The sequence below is a fragment of the Metschnikowia bicuspidata genome (genome assembly GCF_001664035.1).
Source record: "Metschnikowia bicuspidata var. bicuspidata NRRL YB-4993 chromosome Unknown METBIscaffold_5, whole genome shotgun sequence".
In the NCBI taxonomy this organism is placed as follows: domain Eukaryota; kingdom Fungi; phylum Ascomycota; class Pichiomycetes; order Serinales; family Metschnikowiaceae; genus Metschnikowia; species Metschnikowia bicuspidata.
The window spans coordinates 512-19,735 of NW_017387735.1; the positions used below are offsets into that span (position 1 = coordinate 512).

The 19,224-nt window shown below is 52.3% G+C and overlaps 6 protein-coding genes across 6 annotated transcripts; 5 read left to right on the plus strand and 1 right to left on the minus strand.

The window, feature by feature from the left end:
- Positions 1–2,450: 2,450 nt before the first annotated feature.
- Positions 2,451–4,190, plus strand: METBIDRAFT_44524 (uncharacterized protein; the record flags this gene model as incomplete). The annotated part of the gene is made up of 1 exon (XM_018857806.1): positions 2,451–4,190. The coding sequence occupies one exon, from the start codon at positions 2,451–2,453 to the stop codon at positions 4,188–4,190; it is 1,740 nt and encodes a 579-aa protein (XP_018710227.1).
- A 93-nt stretch (positions 4,191–4,283) lies between these two features.
- On the plus strand, positions 4,284–6,235 carry METBIDRAFT_206478 (uncharacterized protein). Its single transcript, XM_018854992.1, has one exon. It carries the CDS (start codon positions 4,377–4,379, stop codon positions 6,075–6,077), a length of 1,701 nt encoding a protein of 566 aa, XP_018710228.1. The 5' UTR covers positions 4,284–4,376; the 3' UTR covers positions 6,078–6,235.
- Positions 6,236–7,483, plus strand: METBIDRAFT_206479 (uncharacterized protein). The gene has a single exon (XM_018854993.1). It carries the CDS (start codon positions 6,394–6,396, stop codon positions 7,438–7,440), a length of 1,047 nt encoding a protein of 348 aa, XP_018710229.1. The 5' UTR covers positions 6,236–6,393; the 3' UTR covers positions 7,441–7,483.
- Positions 7,484–8,362: 879 nt separating this feature from the next.
- Positions 8,363–8,998, minus strand: METBIDRAFT_206527 (uncharacterized protein). The gene has a single exon (XM_018854996.1). The coding sequence runs from the start codon at positions 8,811–8,813 to the stop codon at positions 8,460–8,462; it is 354 nt and encodes a 117-aa protein (XP_018710230.1). The 5' UTR covers positions 8,814–8,998; the 3' UTR covers positions 8,363–8,459.
- A 970-nt stretch (positions 8,999–9,968) lies between these two features.
- ZCF32 (Zcf32p) lies at positions 9,969–12,323 on the plus strand (the record flags this gene model as incomplete). Its single annotated transcript, XM_018857923.1, has 3 exons — positions 9,969–10,166; positions 10,557–10,855; positions 10,955–12,323. The coding sequence occupies 3 exons, from the start codon at positions 9,969–9,971 to the stop codon at positions 12,321–12,323; spliced, it is 1,866 nt and encodes a 621-aa protein (XP_018710231.1).
- Positions 12,324–13,106: 783 nt separating this feature from the next.
- SEN1 (putative DNA/RNA helicase) lies at positions 13,107–19,080 on the plus strand (the record flags this gene model as incomplete). The annotated part of the gene is made up of 2 exons (XM_018854264.1): positions 13,107–19,029; positions 19,052–19,080. 2 exons carry the CDS (start codon positions 13,107–13,109, stop codon positions 19,078–19,080), a joined length of 5,952 nt encoding a protein of 1,983 aa, XP_018710232.1.
- Positions 19,081–19,224: the final 144 nt, after the last annotated feature.

The following is a 19,224-nucleotide window of genomic DNA, read 5'->3' on the forward strand; positions in this document are numbered from 1 at the left end:
ATGTTTTTTAATCTTTAGAACACTTTTGAAACGCTACTGGTGTATTGACCTTTTTGAATAAGCTCATGGAAAGAAACTAAGATGCCGTTTGTTCTTTTTGTGTTTCTGGTGATGCACGTCTGTTGTTAAAGGTAAAATGCTGCCGGATACATTTCGAAAATTTCCCTAGAGAAATTATGATAATTAGCGGGGATTAAAGAGCACAGTTACACCCGAAGCACGTATATTTGCGAGTTAGTGTACTGATGCCTCTTTTCTTTGTAGTTTTCTTCTTTCAAATGTCATGAGCTAAACCCAAAAAGAGATTATAAGGAAAAGTGTCAGCAATACGCCAGCAAGGTCGGGCCACTATAGCAAAAGCAGAACTAGCTAATATTTCAAGCAGCTTTAGAGCCACTGCGCGTAAACTGTATTCTAATTCTTCTTCCCTATTTTTAGGCTCCAAGTCAGGTAGCTCGGAGTCGCCAATGCCATGTCGGATCGCTGGCCGCGGAATCCGGATCGCTGGCCACAGGAAACCGTTTCAGGATCTCTATCCAAATGCTAGTGCTTTCCCGAAGGCGGTGATGTTAATTGGTAGTGACCATCTAATAGATCTGCGAAATAATTTTGGTGCGGGTTCTTGCTTGATCAGGAAATATCCCGAGGCTGCTTCTATATCTCAAGCACAGTGCCCGAATCTGCAGCGTATTCTTTAATGAACAGGTCCATTTGCATGTTGATTTTCGCACCCAATGGACCTACGAGATATAAAATCCCATAGACTGAACCATTCAATCAAAAACATTCCTTAATCAGCGTGTGCATTATTGTTAGAAAACCTTGATGTTAAAAAACCTTGATGTAAAAAAGCCTTGATGTTCAAAATTCTGGGTATTATGTGAAGGTGATGTTATTGAGCAGGCAAAAAAAACGAAGCAGTTCGGGGGTATGTTCACTCCAGAGCAGAGCCCGCAGAGGCTATTGCCGCAAATCTCCAGTAGAAGGCCCGTGTGCTCCGGCCAAAAAAAGAATTGGGCCATAATAAAAGAGCAATGGAGAAATCGAAAACGAAAGAGAAAAAAGTTTCCTAAAAAGACATTATGATGGAGGCCAGAAAGAGAAGAGGCAGCAGCAAGATCCATGTGCCATGCAACGGGCATTTCGATCCTCCTCGCTTGTATTGGAATCAGAGGGAAAGAAAAAGAGAAGCAACGAAAACCAAAAGAAAAGATGGAAACAAAAACAAAAAAAATAACAAAAACAAGAAGAATAGGAAAAACAAAAACAAAAAAAATAACAAAAACAAGAAGAATAAGAAAAACAAAAAGAATAAAAAATACCAATATAATGGAAAGAAAATGAAAAGAAAATGAAAAGAAAATAAAGCTGGGTCCCAGGGATAGAGTACAGGGAAACGGAATCAAAGCAGGAGCGAAGTACAATGCCCCGAGTACTCCCGCTTTTCCCCAGCCCTTGTGCGATTTCAATCGAGGTATATGAGAGGGACATCACAGTGAGCACTTATAAAGCAGAGCCAGAGCATGAGGGAGAAGAACCACAGGCAAACAAAAAAAAGGGTACGCTGCAAACAGCCAAAAACAAAATAAAATTGCAAGCAAAGAGACAGCAAAAACAAAACCAGGCTCGGCAAAAACAAAACCAGGCAGCAAAAATCAAAATCAAGCACGGCAAAACTCGAGGCACAGAGCACCCACCCCGTGCACCCGGTGCGACCGAAGCCCTCGTCTCCCACGCGGCCCCCCGCCCTGCTCCCTCCGCCCTAGAGCCCGCGCGGCAGGCGGGGCCAGGCGCCAGGAAGGGCGCGAGCCGGCCCCAGCACAGGGCCCCCAGCGCGCACGCGCGGCGCGCCGCGCCCTGGCCCCAGTTGCCCCAAACCTCACCCGGCCCCAGCCCAGCCGGTCTTGGATCCGTCCTTTGCACCCATCTCCACGCCGCCAGCACTCCCCTCCCGCCCCCCACAACAGCCCCCCCAGCACCGGCAGCGCCCCATGTCCCACCTCTCGCCTGGCTTCAGTGCCCGCTTCGCCCGCATCGAGCTCGACACGCCTGGCGCCCGCCGGCCTCTGCGCAAGCAATACCCGGCCAGCTTGTACCCCCCGCCACACGGCGCCACGACGCCCGCGGCGGCGCCCTGCCTCTCCACGGCGGCCCGAGCGCAGACGCGGGCCGCGTCCGGCGCCAAACCGGCCGTTCCGGCGGCTGCCGCCCACAAGCGGCCCCTCCCACAGGCGCCCATGGACGCCCGGGAAGGCGCCGCAAACACGCCCGACGATGCCCGGGAAGGCGCCGCAAACACGCCCTTGAACGCGCGGGCAGACACCACAAACACGCCCTTGGACGCGCCGCTGCCGTCGTTCATGAGGGACACGTCGTCGTCGCGCAAGAAACAGGCCGCGGCGGCGCCCGCCCGCGGGCCGGGCCAGACCCGCTCGGCGTCGCACCCGGACATGTGCGCCCGCCGCAAACACCACTACGCGGTGCTCGCCACGAAGAAGCGGCCCGCGGCACGGCCGGCCGGCCCGCCCGGCTCCGCGCCCAGTGCGCCGTGCCCGGAAACCTCGCCGGACCAGGCGCCGCGGCGCGCAGACGTGTACACGCGGCTCTACGCGGGCACGAAGAAGGCGCGGCTGGCCGCGGCCCGGCCGCGGCGCACGCCCAGCCCGGCGCATGCCAAGCCGGCCTCGGCCGCGCAGATGTACGAGCTCATCCGGCGGCTGGACGCGTTGCTCTTCGCGGAGCCGAACTCGCTCGACGCGGCGCTCGAGGAGCAGCAGCCCGTGGCGGCCGCGCAGCTCATTGACGCCCAGGACACGCAGCTCAGCGTATACGAGCGCGGCGAGATGATGCGCAACGCGCACGTGTACTACGTGCCTCCGGCGTGGACGGCGCCCGGGTGCGGCAGTGCCATCAACGTCAGCAGCTTCAAGAACAACTATGGGTTCGACGACGCGGACGGCAACTACGTGGTGCGGCCGCAGGACCACGTGGCGTACCGCTACGAGATCGTGCGGGTGCTCGGCACGGGCTCGTTCGGCAACGTGGTGCACTGTCGCGACCACCGGTACGCGGCGCGCGGGCGGTGGCGCAACGTGGCCATCAAGGTGATCAAGAACGAGCTCGACTGGCTGTTGCAGGCGGTCAGCGAGGTCAAGATGCTCAAGCACCTTGCGGCCGCGCAGGCGGGCCGCGCCGACGGCCACGTCTTGACCTACTGCGACCACTTCCACTTCCGCGGGCACATGTGCATTGTCAGCGAGCTCCTCTCGCTCAACTTGTACACGTTGCTCGAGCTCGGGCAGTTCCGCGGCGTGGCGCTCGCGTTGGTGCGGTCGTTTGCGCGCAAGATCTTGGCCGGCTTGCGCTTCGTGCACGCGCAGCACGTCATCCACTGCGACATCAAGCCGGAGAACATCATGATCCGCCTCCCGCCGGACTACTGCCCGGGCGCGGCCGGCGCGCCGGACTTTCAGGTGAAGCTCATCGACTTCGGCTCCTCGTGCCTCGAGACCGAGACCTCCTTCTCGTACATCCAGTCGCGCTTCTACCGTGCGCCCGAGGTGATCTTGGGCGCGCGGTACGGCCCCCAAATCGACGTGTGGTCCTTCGGCTGCGTGCTCGCAGAGCTCTTCGCGGGCTCGCCGCTTCTCCCGGGCAGGAACGAGCTCGAGCAGATCGCCTTGGTCCTCGAGATGTTCGGCGCGCCGCCCAGCGCGTTGGTCTTGGCCGAGCGCAAGCGCTTGCTCCGGTCCGTGCGGACGGACATGCACCGCAAACTCAACGACCCGCTCGTGTCGGGCGCCTCCGTGTTCTCGTCCAAGCCCGCCGTGCAGGTCGACGAGCGCAAGTTGAAGAAGACGTTGCTCTACACGCTCTTCAATCTCGACGGCAAGATCAACCTCCCGTTCCTCAACTTGCAGTTGCAGGCCTGCGAGCCCAAGGACCAGCCGGCCTCGGCCCTGCCCGCGCCGTTCAAGCGGAACGTGAAGCTCAGCTCGCGGTCTCTCGACGTGTCCATGCGGTTGCACAGCTCGCACGAGGACAAGTCGGACCAGGCCGCGTTCTCGCGCTTCATGGGCCTGGTTTTCCAGTGGGACCCGGCCGTGCGCCCCACGGCCGCGCAGCTCCTCGACTCACCGTTTCTACAGGACGGCCTTGGTCAATCAGCCGGAGGGGGGCCGCCTAATTAAACGGACGAATTTCGCGTTCGCAGCCGTCGCGCGGTTCCACCGACCAAACGCAGGTATGGGCAGCCATGTGCACTCCCGTGGGTTCCATTCCCCACACCCATCCAGACAGTCCATGCGGCCGCAATACTCCTCGGGCTACTCAGCCATCTCGAAAACATAACAACGCAGCACCTCGCAAGAAACGCAATGCCCACCGACATGGCCGACGCTACCCTGCAAACCAAAAGGTCCAAAAGGGCCCGCTTGGTGTCGCATCTATATGACTACACGAACAATGTTGCTGAGCTGCGAGGCTACGATACCAACAGGGGTCTTGCTGCGGGCACAGCAGCTGCAATGCTCGGAATCAGCCTCGACAAACTCGACAACAAAAGCAGCCTGTCGTCGGCGGGCTTCGAATACCTGGACGCCGAGGCCGACCTCATCGACGGGGTGGCTCTGTCTGCAAACGCAATGCAAGAGGACCAGGCGCACTTCATGGACCGGTTCATGGATATCATGGTGCGGAGCGCTATGCCCGAGTCGGCGGAGGCTGAAGACCTCCAGAATAGAATGAATGACCCTCTGAGAACCAGGAAACCACCGCTCTCCATTCGGGTCTTCGTCTCCAACTTGAAGGAGTTGAGCTGGAAAATGGGCGCGTTCTTCAAACTTCAATACGGGCTTGTGCATTTGGTCACGTGGCGCAAGCCAACGAAAACATTGGCTTTCTTGGTGGCGTACACTTGCGTTTGCATGTGGCCTCACATCGTCCTTGCTCTTCCCTTGCTCGTTCTTCTCTTCGGAATCATCCTACCTGGGTATTTGCACAGGCATCCCATGGATACACCTGAGATCATCCCGGTCAAGAAGAGAGGCCAGTCGTTCCTACAGTTCCTCAACAGCTCAAAGGATACCAGTCTTTTGACGGATTTCTTGGAGGAACACAATGAAACGATGGACGAGTACTCTCTGACCCATTCCACTGGGTCTTCTTTGGAAATAGCCAGCTCGGCGTCAAGAGCTGAGCGGAAGCCCAAGCTAAACAAAGATGCGCCTGACTTGCCGGATCGAGCCGATAAAAAGGATAAACGAACGCTTGTCAAGTCACAGGTTTCGTTGTTGATCAACATGCGTGACTTGCAGAACTTGACAGGTGATGTACTAAAGTCTATCTCGCACAGCGAAAGCATCCTCAATGACTTCACGGTCTTCAAAGACGAGCGCGTCACGACGTACATCTTCTACGTTGTCATTTTTGCCACGTCATTTGTGCTTTTCTTCGGAAACTTCATTCCCTGGAGACTATGCTTTATACTGTCCGGGTGGTCCGTTCTCTTGCTTTGTCATCCTAATGCCAAGAAATACCTTGGGGGGCTCCAGAGCATGCAAGGAAAGGTTGACAAGAAAGCCAAGAAATCCCATGATGTCTCTCTGGAAAACTCTACGTCGTTTTTTGAGGATTTCGACAGGCAAGATATCATAGTCGACGAGCCACCGGAAGTAAGGATTGTGGAGGTCTTTGAGCTACAAACTAGAGATGTTTTCAAGCAGGAGTGGAAGTTTTATGCGTACTCCAAGAGGCTTTTCGATTACAATGACGCGGTGAGAGTCGCTGGGAAGCTCCCTCATGGAGTGAATCATCTCAACAAGGTCTCACCGCCTAAGGAATGGAAGTTTGATTTTGGCTTCACAAACAACTGGCGCATCGATCCAAATCCGCAGGAACTTTTGAAGATCCGCCGCTATGATCAGACGCACTTGAGAGTGCCAGAGGATAGTGGCGAGGGCTGGATTTACGACAAGGTGCCTGTTGATCAGGACACAACTCAGGAATTCAGAAGGCGCCGTCTTTATCGTACATGTTACCGATATGCCCGCCCCCAGAAAATTTATAAGCTTAAGTGATGCTGGACGTTGGTCTAAAAAGTTCAATTATTGCTTTGGGCTAAAATCGTGAGCCACCATCCCAGGCAAATAATAGACCGCGTTTTATGAAAAAAAAGTGAAAAAGAGAAAGAAAATTGAAAAAAACAACTAAAAATATTTCAGATTGATAAGAAAATACATTCGTCTAGACGTCCGTCGTGGTGAAGCGAACATACCGATCTCGCGAGACCTGCACACACGCTGCCGGCCACGAACGTGCAACGTGGTTTGTGCAGACCTGGATAACATATTCCTGGGCCAAACACCGAAGATCCGCTGCTTGAGATAGAAAAAAATGGAGTCTATTTCTAGGAAGGTCAAGGTTTTTGACGCTTTCTCGAAAGTGGCGCCTGAAGCTTCAGTGCGTTCTCAGCGCGGCGGGCTCTCAACAGTACTCACCGTGTTGTGCATGCTTATGATCATGTGGGTCCAAATCGGCGGGTTTCTTGGTGGGTACGTTGATCGCCGGTTTGCCGTGGATAATGAGATTCGGCTGTCACTTGATATCAACGTTGATTTGGTGGTGGCAATGCCTTGCCAGTTCCTCGCGACCAATGTCATGGACATCACTAGTGACACGTATATGGCGGGCGAAGTGCTCAATTTCCAGGGCGTTGGGTTTCATGTTCCGGAGCCTTTTAAAGTCAACAGTGAAAACAATGAACACGAGACGCCCGAGTTGGACGAAATCATGCAAGAAACACTTCGGGCAGAGTACAGTATTTCTGGGGCTCGCGCCAACGAGAACGCACCTGCGTGCCATATTTTCGGCACAATCCCCGTGAATTACGTCAAGGGCGAGTTCTTCATCATCGCGAAAGGCCTGGCATTCAGAGACCGCCTGGTGGTGCAACCTGAGCTGTACAACTTCTCCCACGTGGTGTATGAGTATTCGTATGGAGATTTCTACCCGGTCATCAACAACCCTCTTGACTTCACTGCCAAAGTGTCGGACAACAAACTCCAGCAGTACAAATACTTCACAAAAGTGGTGCCTACGCTTTACGAAAAGCTCGGGATCTTGGTGGACACATACCAGTATGCGCTTACAGAGATCCACCACGTGCTGCACCCCAGAGATATGCAGCCTGCTGGCATTTACTTCGCCTACTCTTTCGAGCCCATCAAGCTCACTATCCGCGAAAAGCGTATTCTGTTTATAGCGTTTGTGGCGAGACTTGCGACGATTCTCTCGGGGCTTCTCGTGGCAGCAGGGTATTTGTTTAAGCTCTACGAAAAGATTTTGAGAGTTCTTTTTGGAAAGCGTTACACTGAAAGGAGCACCGAGAAGAAGGAAGGCGGGCTTCTTGATCGCCCCAAGCCAGCCCCGAAGAGCTACTAATATTATTTTAGACCAGCTAGAGAATTGTCTTTCCCAGTGGTGCCTTATGGGCGATAAGGACGTGAATGGTCTTGTGCGCGCTATATTCAAACCAAGGTGAACAGAAGCCTCGTTTTTCTGTCGCCTGCTGAGGGATGCTCTGCCCAGTGGCAAAATCGGTGGAACATCGCGAAAATAAGGATAATGCATTCTAAATGACGATGTGCATTTTGAATGGCCGCTATGTGTGCGCAACGTGGGGCCAGAGATTGCAGAAAAGACGGGCGCACATAGTCCATGCGTCCAACATGCTTGTGAATTGATCACAGAGCCGATGAAGCTTGCGCCTTCCGCGAGTATAGAGCCTTTGCCGCATAACTCAAGTATGGCCAGGCGCGAAACAGAAGATGCGCCCTAAGGCTTACGAGCTAAGCTGCATGGCCAGCTCTGTCTGCCCCACCTCAGGCCTCAATACCATCTGGTCTGTCGATGACCCCTAGCAAAAATAAAGTACCTGTTATATGTAACATTAAATCCCAATAGATACCCATTTTTTGCTGGGCGCTACCAACTATTATGAAACAGCCTTGAGCTGTCTCTTAAACTACGAGTAGATCGGTTTATAGATAGTTCAGCCTTAGTGGATAGGCCTAGTCTATCTGTCGTATTCTCGATGTCTAAAAAGTGTTGTCCTTCTTCAGGGATGTCTCAGCCTCACGCCCCTTTATAGTTCGGAACCATTCTATACAGTAGGTGAGGGGTAACCCCGATCAGGAATGTTTAGACTCTTCGTCCTTCGTATTATACAGGATGACGAGAATCTATAATCTTGTTCATGTCGTATCATAACATTATCTCCCCAAAATTAGAATGTTCGTCCTCGAACATTTAGTTATCATGGATAGAGGAAAGCCTCGAAGTACCTTCGCCGCGTCTGATTATTTTGTGACGGTGTACTACCGCGTGTTCTCCGGTTGTAGAATGGAACTCAGGGAGGTTCCCTGGCCGTGTGCGATTATATGCGCTTTCAAGAGCGATTCTCATTCCCACCGGGAATTGCAGGTGCCAGAGCCTCGATTAGACATGCAGATAATGTTGAAACTTGTGCTCAAGTTTGTAATCACCGTTTCAAAGAAAATGAGTTCTTCTTTAGGTGTCTGAAAGAACGACATGTCATTTACTACATGTGTGTTACTTCCATAGATGAACATTGAATGTGTGAAAAAAGGCTCAGTTGTCTTTTCGGATACAGGGTTCTTGTTTCTTAATTGAACACAGCGTACTTTCATGTGACCCACCTTGTGGCAATGATGACAGAAAATACCACTCATACAAGCCAGCTGATATTCAGCTTTGGAACGTCTTTCTTTCTCGAGATCAACTCCAATCAACATAGTTAACTCAACTTCGTCTTCGTATGCGTTCAGAGTCACAGGGGTTTCCCCACTTCTTCAGTATTTTCGAATACTGCCTGATTTTTGTTGCTTTGAACAGCTCCAATAAAGAAAAAAAAATTCCACCAACACTGAATGCTTCGTTCTGGTTAGCCTGGCGCTTTTCTCATTCATCCCATGGAAACTTCTTCTGTCCTTCACCAAATATTCAGCAATTTTCACATGAGCGTCAGTAAACGTTTCTGGACCTGGCTCGTGTCCTTCAGCAAATTGTTCGATATGGGCTTTACGGATGAAAGTGATCCTCAAATTACTCTGACCTCTTCTGACACCTTGAATTTGATCATCAAGTCTAAGAAGTTCGATTAGGTCAGCATCTTTTGGAGATGGCCAAGTCCTCTTCCGCTGATCGCAAACTTTGTCCGTAAACCCTCAGCACCTCCTTGTACAAAATGAACACACTTTTGTCGAACTCAAATATCTTCCTTTCGAAGAATATTCTCCACACACTAGTAAGACTCTCATCCAAGGAATTCCAAAAGCCGAGCATGCTCGTGCCCAGCGGTCAACTCGGGGCTCACAACCTATTCGAAGTTTTGCTCAAGCAAGAAGTATTCCAAATCAACATTCCTGTCATAAGCGTTTCGCAACTTGGGCGGTTGAGTAGTCGGTATACTCATTTGCAGACATACCGCGCTATTAACATAAGCAAACCAGCCCAGTGACTGGTCTCTTAAGAGAGGAGAGAGGAAACTCTCAAATACGTCCTCGTGGCGTTCCTTGTTTTGGTAGATCTCGGAGACCAAATCTGTTTTCGTGTCACGTGATTTCCGGCGTGTGCCTGGTTTCCGCAGATAAGCGTTCCGCCAACGTTTCGCGGGGAGCGGGCCTTATCTACGTGCGCCTCGAGCCACAGTGAAAAAAACCAATGGCACCTCGAATAGGAATCGAGACGCAACGCCCACCACAAATCGCCGCCGCCAGCATTTCCCTCTAGTCTTTTCTCGGACCCTCCTCTCGGAATCACTATATCAGTTGATCGCCCCGAGAAAGAACATCCGAAAGACGCGCGCTGGGTCCTCTCCGCCCGTCTACCATCCGGCCTCATTCGAATGTGCCTGACACCAACAGATTTTCCCCCCACCCCGAAACTCCATGGTGCCCCTGGAGAAAAAGAAAATCACACGTGTGCGCCTGGGATGCCACCGGTGCAAAAAGCTCAAAGTGAAATGCCCCGAACAGAAGCCCACGTGCGCCACGTGCCTCAAGGCCGGTGCCAGCTGTGACTACTCAATCAAACTCACGTGGGGCGGGCGGCCGTTCAAGAACACACACAAACACAAACCCGCACCTGTGCATGGCGCCGAACACAAGTATCTGGCGCATCTCATGGCGCGCGACCCGCTGTCCATGGCGACCTCCATGGCGAGCTCCATGGCGACCTCCATGTCCAGCACCATTGAGTTTGTGCCCAGTGTCTTCAGTCCCGGCGCGAGCATGGAAACGCCCATGGCGCTTGCACTCAGCGTGGACTCGGCGACTAGCGCCAGACCGACTAATCGCGGCAGAAAACGCGCCGGGTCGGCCGACGATGTGCACCTGGGCCTGCGCGATCTGAAGGGCCGTGGCGGCCCGCCGTTTCTGCCTAGTGGCGCGGGCGCCACGGTGCGCTCGGGGTGGAAAACGCTGGAAGGGTCTCGGCCCATTCTTCCCTGTGGGGCCGGTGCCAAGGATGCTGGCAAGACGCCCGCGTCTTTTGCGGTGTCTGGCTGTACGTCACCCGACAGGTCGCCCGGGATCCCGGCTATGTTCTTCTCGACCGCTTTCAGCGATCTCCTGGACAGTTGCGCCGCCAGGGCGCCGCTGGACCCCCGGGCCACCGTGCACCTGCAGCATGCGATTGGATCCCCGCAACCACACCTCTCATATACGGAGCAGAACATGGATCGCTGCGACAGCTTTTCGGCGGACCTCGCGCGTATAGAACGGACGTTTCCCACGGAGCAGCGGCTGCCGTTCTTCGACAATGCGTATGGCCTGGCGTCCTCCCGTACAGACTCGCCCGACACCGAGGAGCTGGAGACGGCGTCCGCCTCGGGGCCCCAGGATTCGCCACAGCAGATCGCTCCACAAAAGCAAAGCAGCTTGTCGCAGCAAGCCCCCGTGCACTCGATCCCGCCGCTGCTTGTGCCGCTTCCGGAAATCTTGCTCAAGGTGCCCTACTACAGGCAGCTCCTCCACTTCTGGGTCAACGTGGCCGCGGAGAACCTCGTGCCTGCCCCGTACTTGTACAAGGACAACCCGTTCAAGATCATCTTGCCGCAAATGGCCATGCACTACCCGGGCTTGCTCACCACGATCTTGGCGTTCGCCGCCCGGGCCCGCGACGACTTGGAGGGCTCGCCCGGCACTCACCTGAAGATCATCGACCAGCTTCTCGGCAGGTCCTGTGATGAGCTCCTCCGCCAGCTCCGGGACCATAGCGAGGCGACCTCGGACGGCACTTTTGCCACCAGCTTGCTCCTCTCGTCTTTCGAGGTGGTTCACTCAAACGACTTCAGCAAGCACCGGGCACACACCACCGGCGCCAGCCAGATCATGGCGGCACGGGCACGGAAGTTCCGGCGCGAGTCGCGCGGCTCCGCCGACGACACGGACTCTCCCTCGTCCGAGTCGTCCACGACAAGGCGAGACGAGAGTGACATTGCCTACTTCTTGCTGCGCTGGTTCATGTACGTGGACGTCCTTGGCGCCTTGTCCTCCACGCAGGATAGGATGAAGTACTTGAGGGCCTACCGCACACACAGCGTGTACACGCCGATCGAAAGCATTCCACACCTCAACACGGATGACTGGGGGCGGGACATCGACTTCTTGCTTGGCTTCGATCCCAAGTTGCTTCCCCACTTCGTCAACATCTCCTTGCTCATAGACGAAGTGGAGAAGTACATGGCCACGCCCGGCAGTGACGTGACCTGCCTCCCGATTCCCATCACTGTCGCGGCACTCGAGCTCAAAGAAAAGTTCTTGAAAAGCTACGAGGCAGGGGAGGCGAAGCGGCTGATAGTGTTGGACGAGATGATCGAGCAGAATGGCCGGTTTGCCGCCGCCCGAAGCAGGGACTTGATGACCAAGGACAACATCTTGCGCAGCACGAACCGGCTCTACTACAACGCGGGTCTCCTAAACCTCTACCGCCGCGTCCTCCTCTTGCCACGCCTGTCGTGCTTGGTTCAGGATCTCATTGCCGAGATCACTGACATTTTCGAGCTCTACATCGAGCCCTGCAGCCCGGCGGAGATTTGCACCATCTTCTGTTTGTTTTGCGCCGGGTGCGATAACTTGAATGAAGAAAAGCGGGCATTCTACCGGGGCCGCTTCGAGGCCTTGGTGCGCCAGGAGAACATGAACGCCATCAAGAGCTTGGTTATCATGGACCGGTGCTGGGACACAGGCGAGGATTGGTACACGGCGGCGAACATGCTTGCCATAGACTTGGTGCTCTTGTGACATTGCAGCCGCTCTAAAACCGGCGCTGCTAAGCAAAGCGAACTGGCAAAAACTACGAGGCTTGCAAAGCATTCGACGACTAGACCGTATCAGATGGCTTATTCTAAGAGCACAGATGTCGAGCAGCATGCATACAATTGCAGAACCACGACAGGTGAATGGGCCACCGGCTTTTCTCACACACCCTCCATGCTTGCTGTATCTGCCGCGTATCCATTCGCCGTCGTGTCCTACATCTCGACAACAGCTTCATCAAGGCCAATATATTACTCGTCTTATTAGGCTGCGACGCGGTGGGTCGTGCGAGGGCCCCGGATCTTGGCTCCAACCTAGGGAGCAAGTGGCTGCAAACATCGCAGGGACTACGAGTACCTGCGGACAGAGGTCACCACCATGACTCCAGAAAATACGCGTGTCATCAGAGAGCATGAATTCCCGAAAATCGATTAGCCATCTGGACCCTGATCCGGCCGAAGCCTGCTGATACACCAATTCCGGCATGCGGCTGCTTGGGCCTGGCTTCCTCCCAGACGCGCGCAGGCCGGTGCACAGACTTTTCTTCAGAGCCGCGATCGTTTGAAATCCCAGATCACAACCACCGGTTCTTCTGAACACTGCAACTTGTGCCAAGCCCCTGTGCCCACGCCTATATATATCACCTCTAGTAAATCCTTCTTTGAGTCCCGGCTGCTGCCGTCCCTTCCTCGGTCGCTTCTTCTCCCACTTTGCACCCACTGCGTAAAGAACATCGGCCAGATCAGAAAGGCCAACCCAGAAGAAACAATGCCCGTGCCTCAGGATTGGCACACCCTAGCAAGCGACATTGTCGCCAGCTACAAGGAGCCGGGCAACTCCCCGGTGCAAGAGCAGATCTTCAAACAGTGCATCCGCGTGCTTTCGCTGGACGCGGCCAAAGACGAAACGCATCTTTTTTGCCGCGAGACACTCAACGTGATCTCCGGCCATACCTTGATCATGTTTTCGTTTCCGGGCACCACCAGCCCGATGCTCCAGGTGGTCGAGGACCGCATGGCCCGCAGCTTGCTGTGCTGCTGCACTTGTGTGCGGGCTTTCTACACCAGCCTCTCGCAGCTCAGATCTCGTTTTGTCTTGGTGCGCCGCATTTCCGTGGAGCAAGTGCTCAAATTCTTGGCCATTGTGGACGACTGGGTGTTCCGCCGCTTGGAGCCGCGCGTGCACCAGAGCAGCCAGGCGACGGCCTCGGCACTGCTTGATTCCGTGCGGCTGACGCTCTATGAGTATCTCTCCAACGTGTCCTTGCTCCGCACAAAGCCGACGTTCAGAAGCGCGGTGGCCACGCTCATCCTGTCCTCGGGCGCTGCGGAGTTTTTGCAGCCAGACCATCTTTTGCCGCTGTCCGTGTTCTACTATGTGGAGGGAAACAGCGCAGAGTCGGCGTTTGCCCAGCTGCATCTCAAGACGCTCCATGGATCGGCAGTGACTCTCGATCCGCAGGTCGTGGACGAGATCCTCCACCAGTGCTACCGGCTTCAGAACCTGCGGTACTTCTCGCAGGATTTCAGCCTCCGGTTCTGGCAGATGATGTCCGTTGTGCTCGACCTCTGCCCGGGGGAGGAGTTCTCAAAATTGCTCGAGACGTCCGAGCTCGAGGCCTGGAGCGCGTACACACAGATCCGGCTCTCGCCGTTGGTCCGCGTCTTCTTCAACAACTTGTTGGCGTGCTTGGACAAGCCGTTCCCTGTTCTCCTCGACGTATTTGGCCGTCTTCTCCGGCGTTTCGGCAGCAGGCTCTGGGCCATGGCTCCCGAGTTCCACTTCACCAACGTGTTGGATGCCGTGTTGCGTAGCCCGCTCTACCATAAGCACTTGCACCTCGCATCAGTCAGTGGCAACCCGGAGCAAATGCTGAAGCCGCTTTTGGAGTGGATCCCGTGCCTTGTCAGCAGTCTTTCAGGACCGCAAAAACAAACCGCCGCAATCAAATTCACGGATTTCTTGGTGCACCGAGAAAAGTCTGAGCCTGGCAGCGCCCGCGTCGACTCAGCTGAACTCTTGCATGCGTGTTTCGAGACACTAGACGACTCGCTAGACTCAGCTGCTCTCTCGGTCTCGTTGCTTAAGATGCTGGATGCGCGCATGACCGTCAACCGATACGCAGAGTACTTCGTCAACCTTGCCCGAAATGGCTCCAAACACGCAAATGCCCTTGTGTGTGTTTGCCTCAAGTACGACATCATTGTGGCTTCGCACAACTCGTCTGTTCTCCAGCAGAAAAAAAGCCCCACGTTATTCGAGGCGAACAATGCATTATGGGCAGCTTTGGCCAGAGCTCCATTTACTCTGGCCGCATTTGCGTCAGGCATCCTCAGCTCCTTCACCGACGCTCTGTCTGTGATCATTTTCAAGGACACGAAGGACGCTCAGCTCACACGGGAGCTTGACGCCTCTTTGAAAATACATAATAGAGACACAGAAGCGTTGTGCAAAAACGTGTCTATTATTCTCGAAAAGATCGGTCTCATGGACGTGGACGATCTCAAGGCTGTTCTTGCCACCGAATCGTGTCTGGAGGGAATATGGAGCTGCATCTTCAACACGCTGATGAGTCAGGCAGCCCTTACGCTCGTATCTCAGGTCTTCGACTCAGAAGACCGTTATGAAGGTATTTTTGCCTTACTCAACAGCTCCCTTCGTGTGAACATAATGGCCATCAACAAGTCATTGTGCAAAATAGCAACAATGTCTGCATATGAACCGTGCCCTAAAGCACTTCGAATCTTGATGGATATCATCAATGCGCTCACTGGTCCTTTGAATGGTATACTCAACACGCAATCAAATCATCACGTCGACTCAATACTGGTCATTCGTGATTTCTGGGAGTCTAGCTGGCGGTTCTTGGTGATGATATACAAAAGGACCCTTGTTTGGGCTGGCCTTTACCATTTATCTGACTTGATTGAATTCACGCGCGATACACTTGACACGAGTCATTTACTATTGGATTCCTTCAGAGTCTTGATGGATTACTTTGCAAACTCGAGCTTCAAAAGCTCCCTCTTTGACACTTTTATGGCCACATTCATACACCTCATCGTGTGGTTGAGGTTGGGTGATACATCCCTTTTATACTCTTGCGTAAATTTGGTCTTCAAGGGATTTGATCTTGCCAAAGAACTTGACGCTCGTGTCGATAAGGATTTCATTGTCATGTTTGCTAAATATGGCGCAAAGGCGAAGAAATTTAACAACAAATTAACTGAGCAACAGCGAAGCTTAATTCTAGCGAAAGCAAGCGAATTTGATGCTAAGCTAGTTCAGTATGTGATTGACGAGAGCGCAAAAGAACGCCTGAGTATGACTCCTCCAGTCAATAGAGATGCCAGAAGCGAGCAACCAAAGGCGCCTTCCTACATCTATCAGACACATAACAAAGGATCGAAGCAGTCTACTCTCGCCAGGTTCGGAGTCGTCACTACTCAGGCTCCTGTTGCTCCACCACCTCCGAAACCCTTCAAGCTGAACAACCTTGAAGCCATTAGAAGTGAGCTCAAGAACAATAGAGCTCCACCTAAGCCCGTCATTAACCCTGCGCCACCACGGCCAGCCGGCTTCAACCATAAGTCTACGGCTGTCGGGCGCTCTTTGAATGCATTAAAAAACAGGAAGCATGATTCAGACTCTTCAGATGAGGATGCTGAAAATGATGTGGACACATCTGATCTTTTCCTCGACAGCAAGAAGAAACCCAAGATCATTGAAGTTGATATAAACGGAAGACGGGTTCAAAAAATGCCATTGGCAAAAAAGGTTGACACCAAACGGCAGGAAGAAGAACGGATGCGCCAGCGTTTGAACGTGAACTTGAAGCCCCTTTACTCAACTGTTTTAAGATGGAACTACAATACAAATAGTGAGTTCCCCACAGAAGATCGAGACATTTACAAACCAATCAAAGACTCTTACAGCTCTGCGAAAGAGTATGTTTCAGAGATTGAGCCTTTGCTCATGTTGGAATGTTGGCAGGGTATTCAATCGTCACGGGTCACTGGCCAGGAGCTTCCTTTTGAGCTCTTGCTTGGAAGTAGAGTTACATGTGACGGTTTCTTCGATGTCCATGGCTCTATGAAAAAAACAGAATTGGCCGCCAGAAAAATTGGTGAAACGGATCTCCTAGTCCTTGGCTATGTGGCAGACAAGGATATCTCGTCGCCGCATGAAATTTCGAAGTATCTAAAACTGCAAGATTCTCAAACTTGTTTGGCTAAAGTGAGAGAAATCAAGTCTGCTAATCAAAACTATAGCGACATAACAGTAAGGGTATATCCTCAAGGTTCCATGGTTGGTTTGTTGAGTCCACAAGCTGTCATTGTGGGTATGAAAGTCATGCAAATGATAACTGTCGAGAGAGAATTCTCTTCTTTGAGAGGTCTTCCATATTACGACTTGTGCGATGAAATTTTAGCAGGGAAACCATGTGAGGCGAAACCAATCTCGGATGCTGAAGCTAGCAGTATGTGTGGTAAGCTTGGCGTAAACATGTCTCAAGCAAAAGCGATCATTGGAGCAAACCGAGATGAAGGTTTTTCATTGATTCAAGGACCACCTGGAACAGGAAAAACCAAAACCATTTTGGGAATTGTGGGACATTTTCTTTCTTCAGTGTCTGCAAACCCACATACTATTATCACGCCTGTTCTGGCCACTTCCGCATCATCAGAAGAGACTAAGCCAGTCAAAAAAGTTTTGATCTGTGCACCAAGTAATGCTGCAGTGGATGAACTAGTAGTGCGCTTGAAGGATGGTGTTGTCAATGACAGTGGACACTTGACTACTCCTAAAATAGTACGTCTAGGACGGCCAGACGCAATGAATGCTTCTGTTCGTCATTTGTGTCTAGAAGAGCTCATCGAAGGGCAATTGAAGGCCCGTTATGCTGCTGTTGATCCCAGCATTCGCTTGGAAATCAACAAATGCATCTCCGAAAAAGACCGTCTTAAAGAAGCTCTAAAAAGGGAAGATCTAAGGGACCCAGAAATTGTGGAATTGCAGGCTCAGTTGCAAGACATTAACAAAAAGAGAAGTGAGCTCAGTCGCCGCCTTGAAGAACAGAAAGAAAATGCGGCAGTTGCTTATCGTACTCGAGAAATTGAAAAAAGGCAAGCCCAAGCTAAAATTTTGAGTGAGGCCCAGGTGATTTGCTCAACGTTGTCAGGGTCTGCTCATGACTTTTTGGCAAGTATGTCTATGAAATTCGATCAAGTCATTATTGACGAGGCTTGTCAGTGTGTGGAGTTGTCCGCGATCATTCCTTTGAGGTATGGTTGCAAAAAGTGTGTCATGGTCGGAGATCCTAATCAATTACCACCAACAGTGCTTTCCCAGAAGGCAGCCTCCTTCAAGTATGAGGAGAGTTTGTTCGTCAGAATGCAACGGAACAACTCAGGCTCTATATACCTCTTGGATGTTCAATACCGTATGCATCCTGAAATTTCTGTCTTCCCCAGTGCCCAATTTTATAACTCCAGATTATCTGATGGTGATGGAATGCAAGAGAAAAACCAACGGCTTTGGCACAGCAATTTCCCACTTACGCCTTACAGGTTTTTTGACATTGTCAGTCGTCAACAGCAAAATCAGCAGACTAAATCTTTTTTCAATACTGCTGAAGCACGCGTTGCTTTAGAGCTTGTTGAGACTTTAATGAAAATTTTACCTGAGAACAAGTTCAAGGGAAGAATCGGTATCATCTCACCCTACAAGGAACAAATCAGAACCCTAAGAGACACATTTCAAAGGAAATTCGGGAACATGATCTTCAGTGAGATTGACTTTAATACTGTGGATGGTTTTCAAGGTCAAGAAAAAGAGATTATCATCATGTCTTGTGTGAGAGCCAGTGAAAATGGAAGTGTTGGGTTTTTGAGTGATGTTAGGCGTATGAACGTGGCATTGACTCGTGCTAGAACAACTCTTTGGATTTTGGGAAACAAGACATCCTTGCGCAGAGACAGAGTCTGGAACAAGCTTGTCACTGATGCAGAGTCTAGATCATGCGTCTCTTCTGCTCAGCCAGGTTTTTTGAAAAACTTGAAGATGAGCGGTGTAGTAGCTAGTGGGGTTACTGAGTTATCCAGACATCCAAGGGTGGCTAAAGATATTCCAGAAACAAAAGCCATCGAAGGAGACTCGCCATTTGCGAGCCACGATTACACCGGGAAGGATTCTTACCGTCCAGTAAATGACAGGTCCAAAATCAACTCCCACAAGTCAAGAGATAAGAACGGCGGAGGAGACTCCTGCTTACCTTCGTCTAGCCGTCCTGAAAATGACACAGCTAGCGATGCTGTAGGGAGAGATTCGTATCGTCCCGCAAGCACAGCTGAACAGCCGGTAAAGGACGCATATCGCCCGAATGGCAATTTGACTGGAAAGCCAACATTTTCCTCTTTTCTCCAGCAATCTACCAACAGCGTCCCTAGCAAAGTGCACAAAAGAAAACTTGAGGACAGCCAGGACCAACGGAGCGAAACACGCAAGTCAAAGAAGAATCCACATGTTTACATTCATACACCACGAAGTGAGAGCAACATGCAAGAGCATCTGAACGCAAACAGCCAAAACGCCAAATCTGGCACAAAGATCATCTCCAATATTCCTAGTGGACCTCGCGCGCTTCCGAGCGAAGCGGGCGAGCAAAAAGCTGGACAAATGCCCTCTGGAGGTATGCCTCGGGCTCATAATAGCGGGGTCTACCGACCAGACGAGAGGGTAAAAAGCAACAGCGGGGTCTATCGATCGAATGATCGCCCAAGGCATAAGAAACCGGCCAACTCCAGCATCTTTATCAGCAGTAGGAAGCCAACAAGACCTCCTGGGCCTCGGAAGCCGTGAACTAGATATCTCGGAGTCGACACTG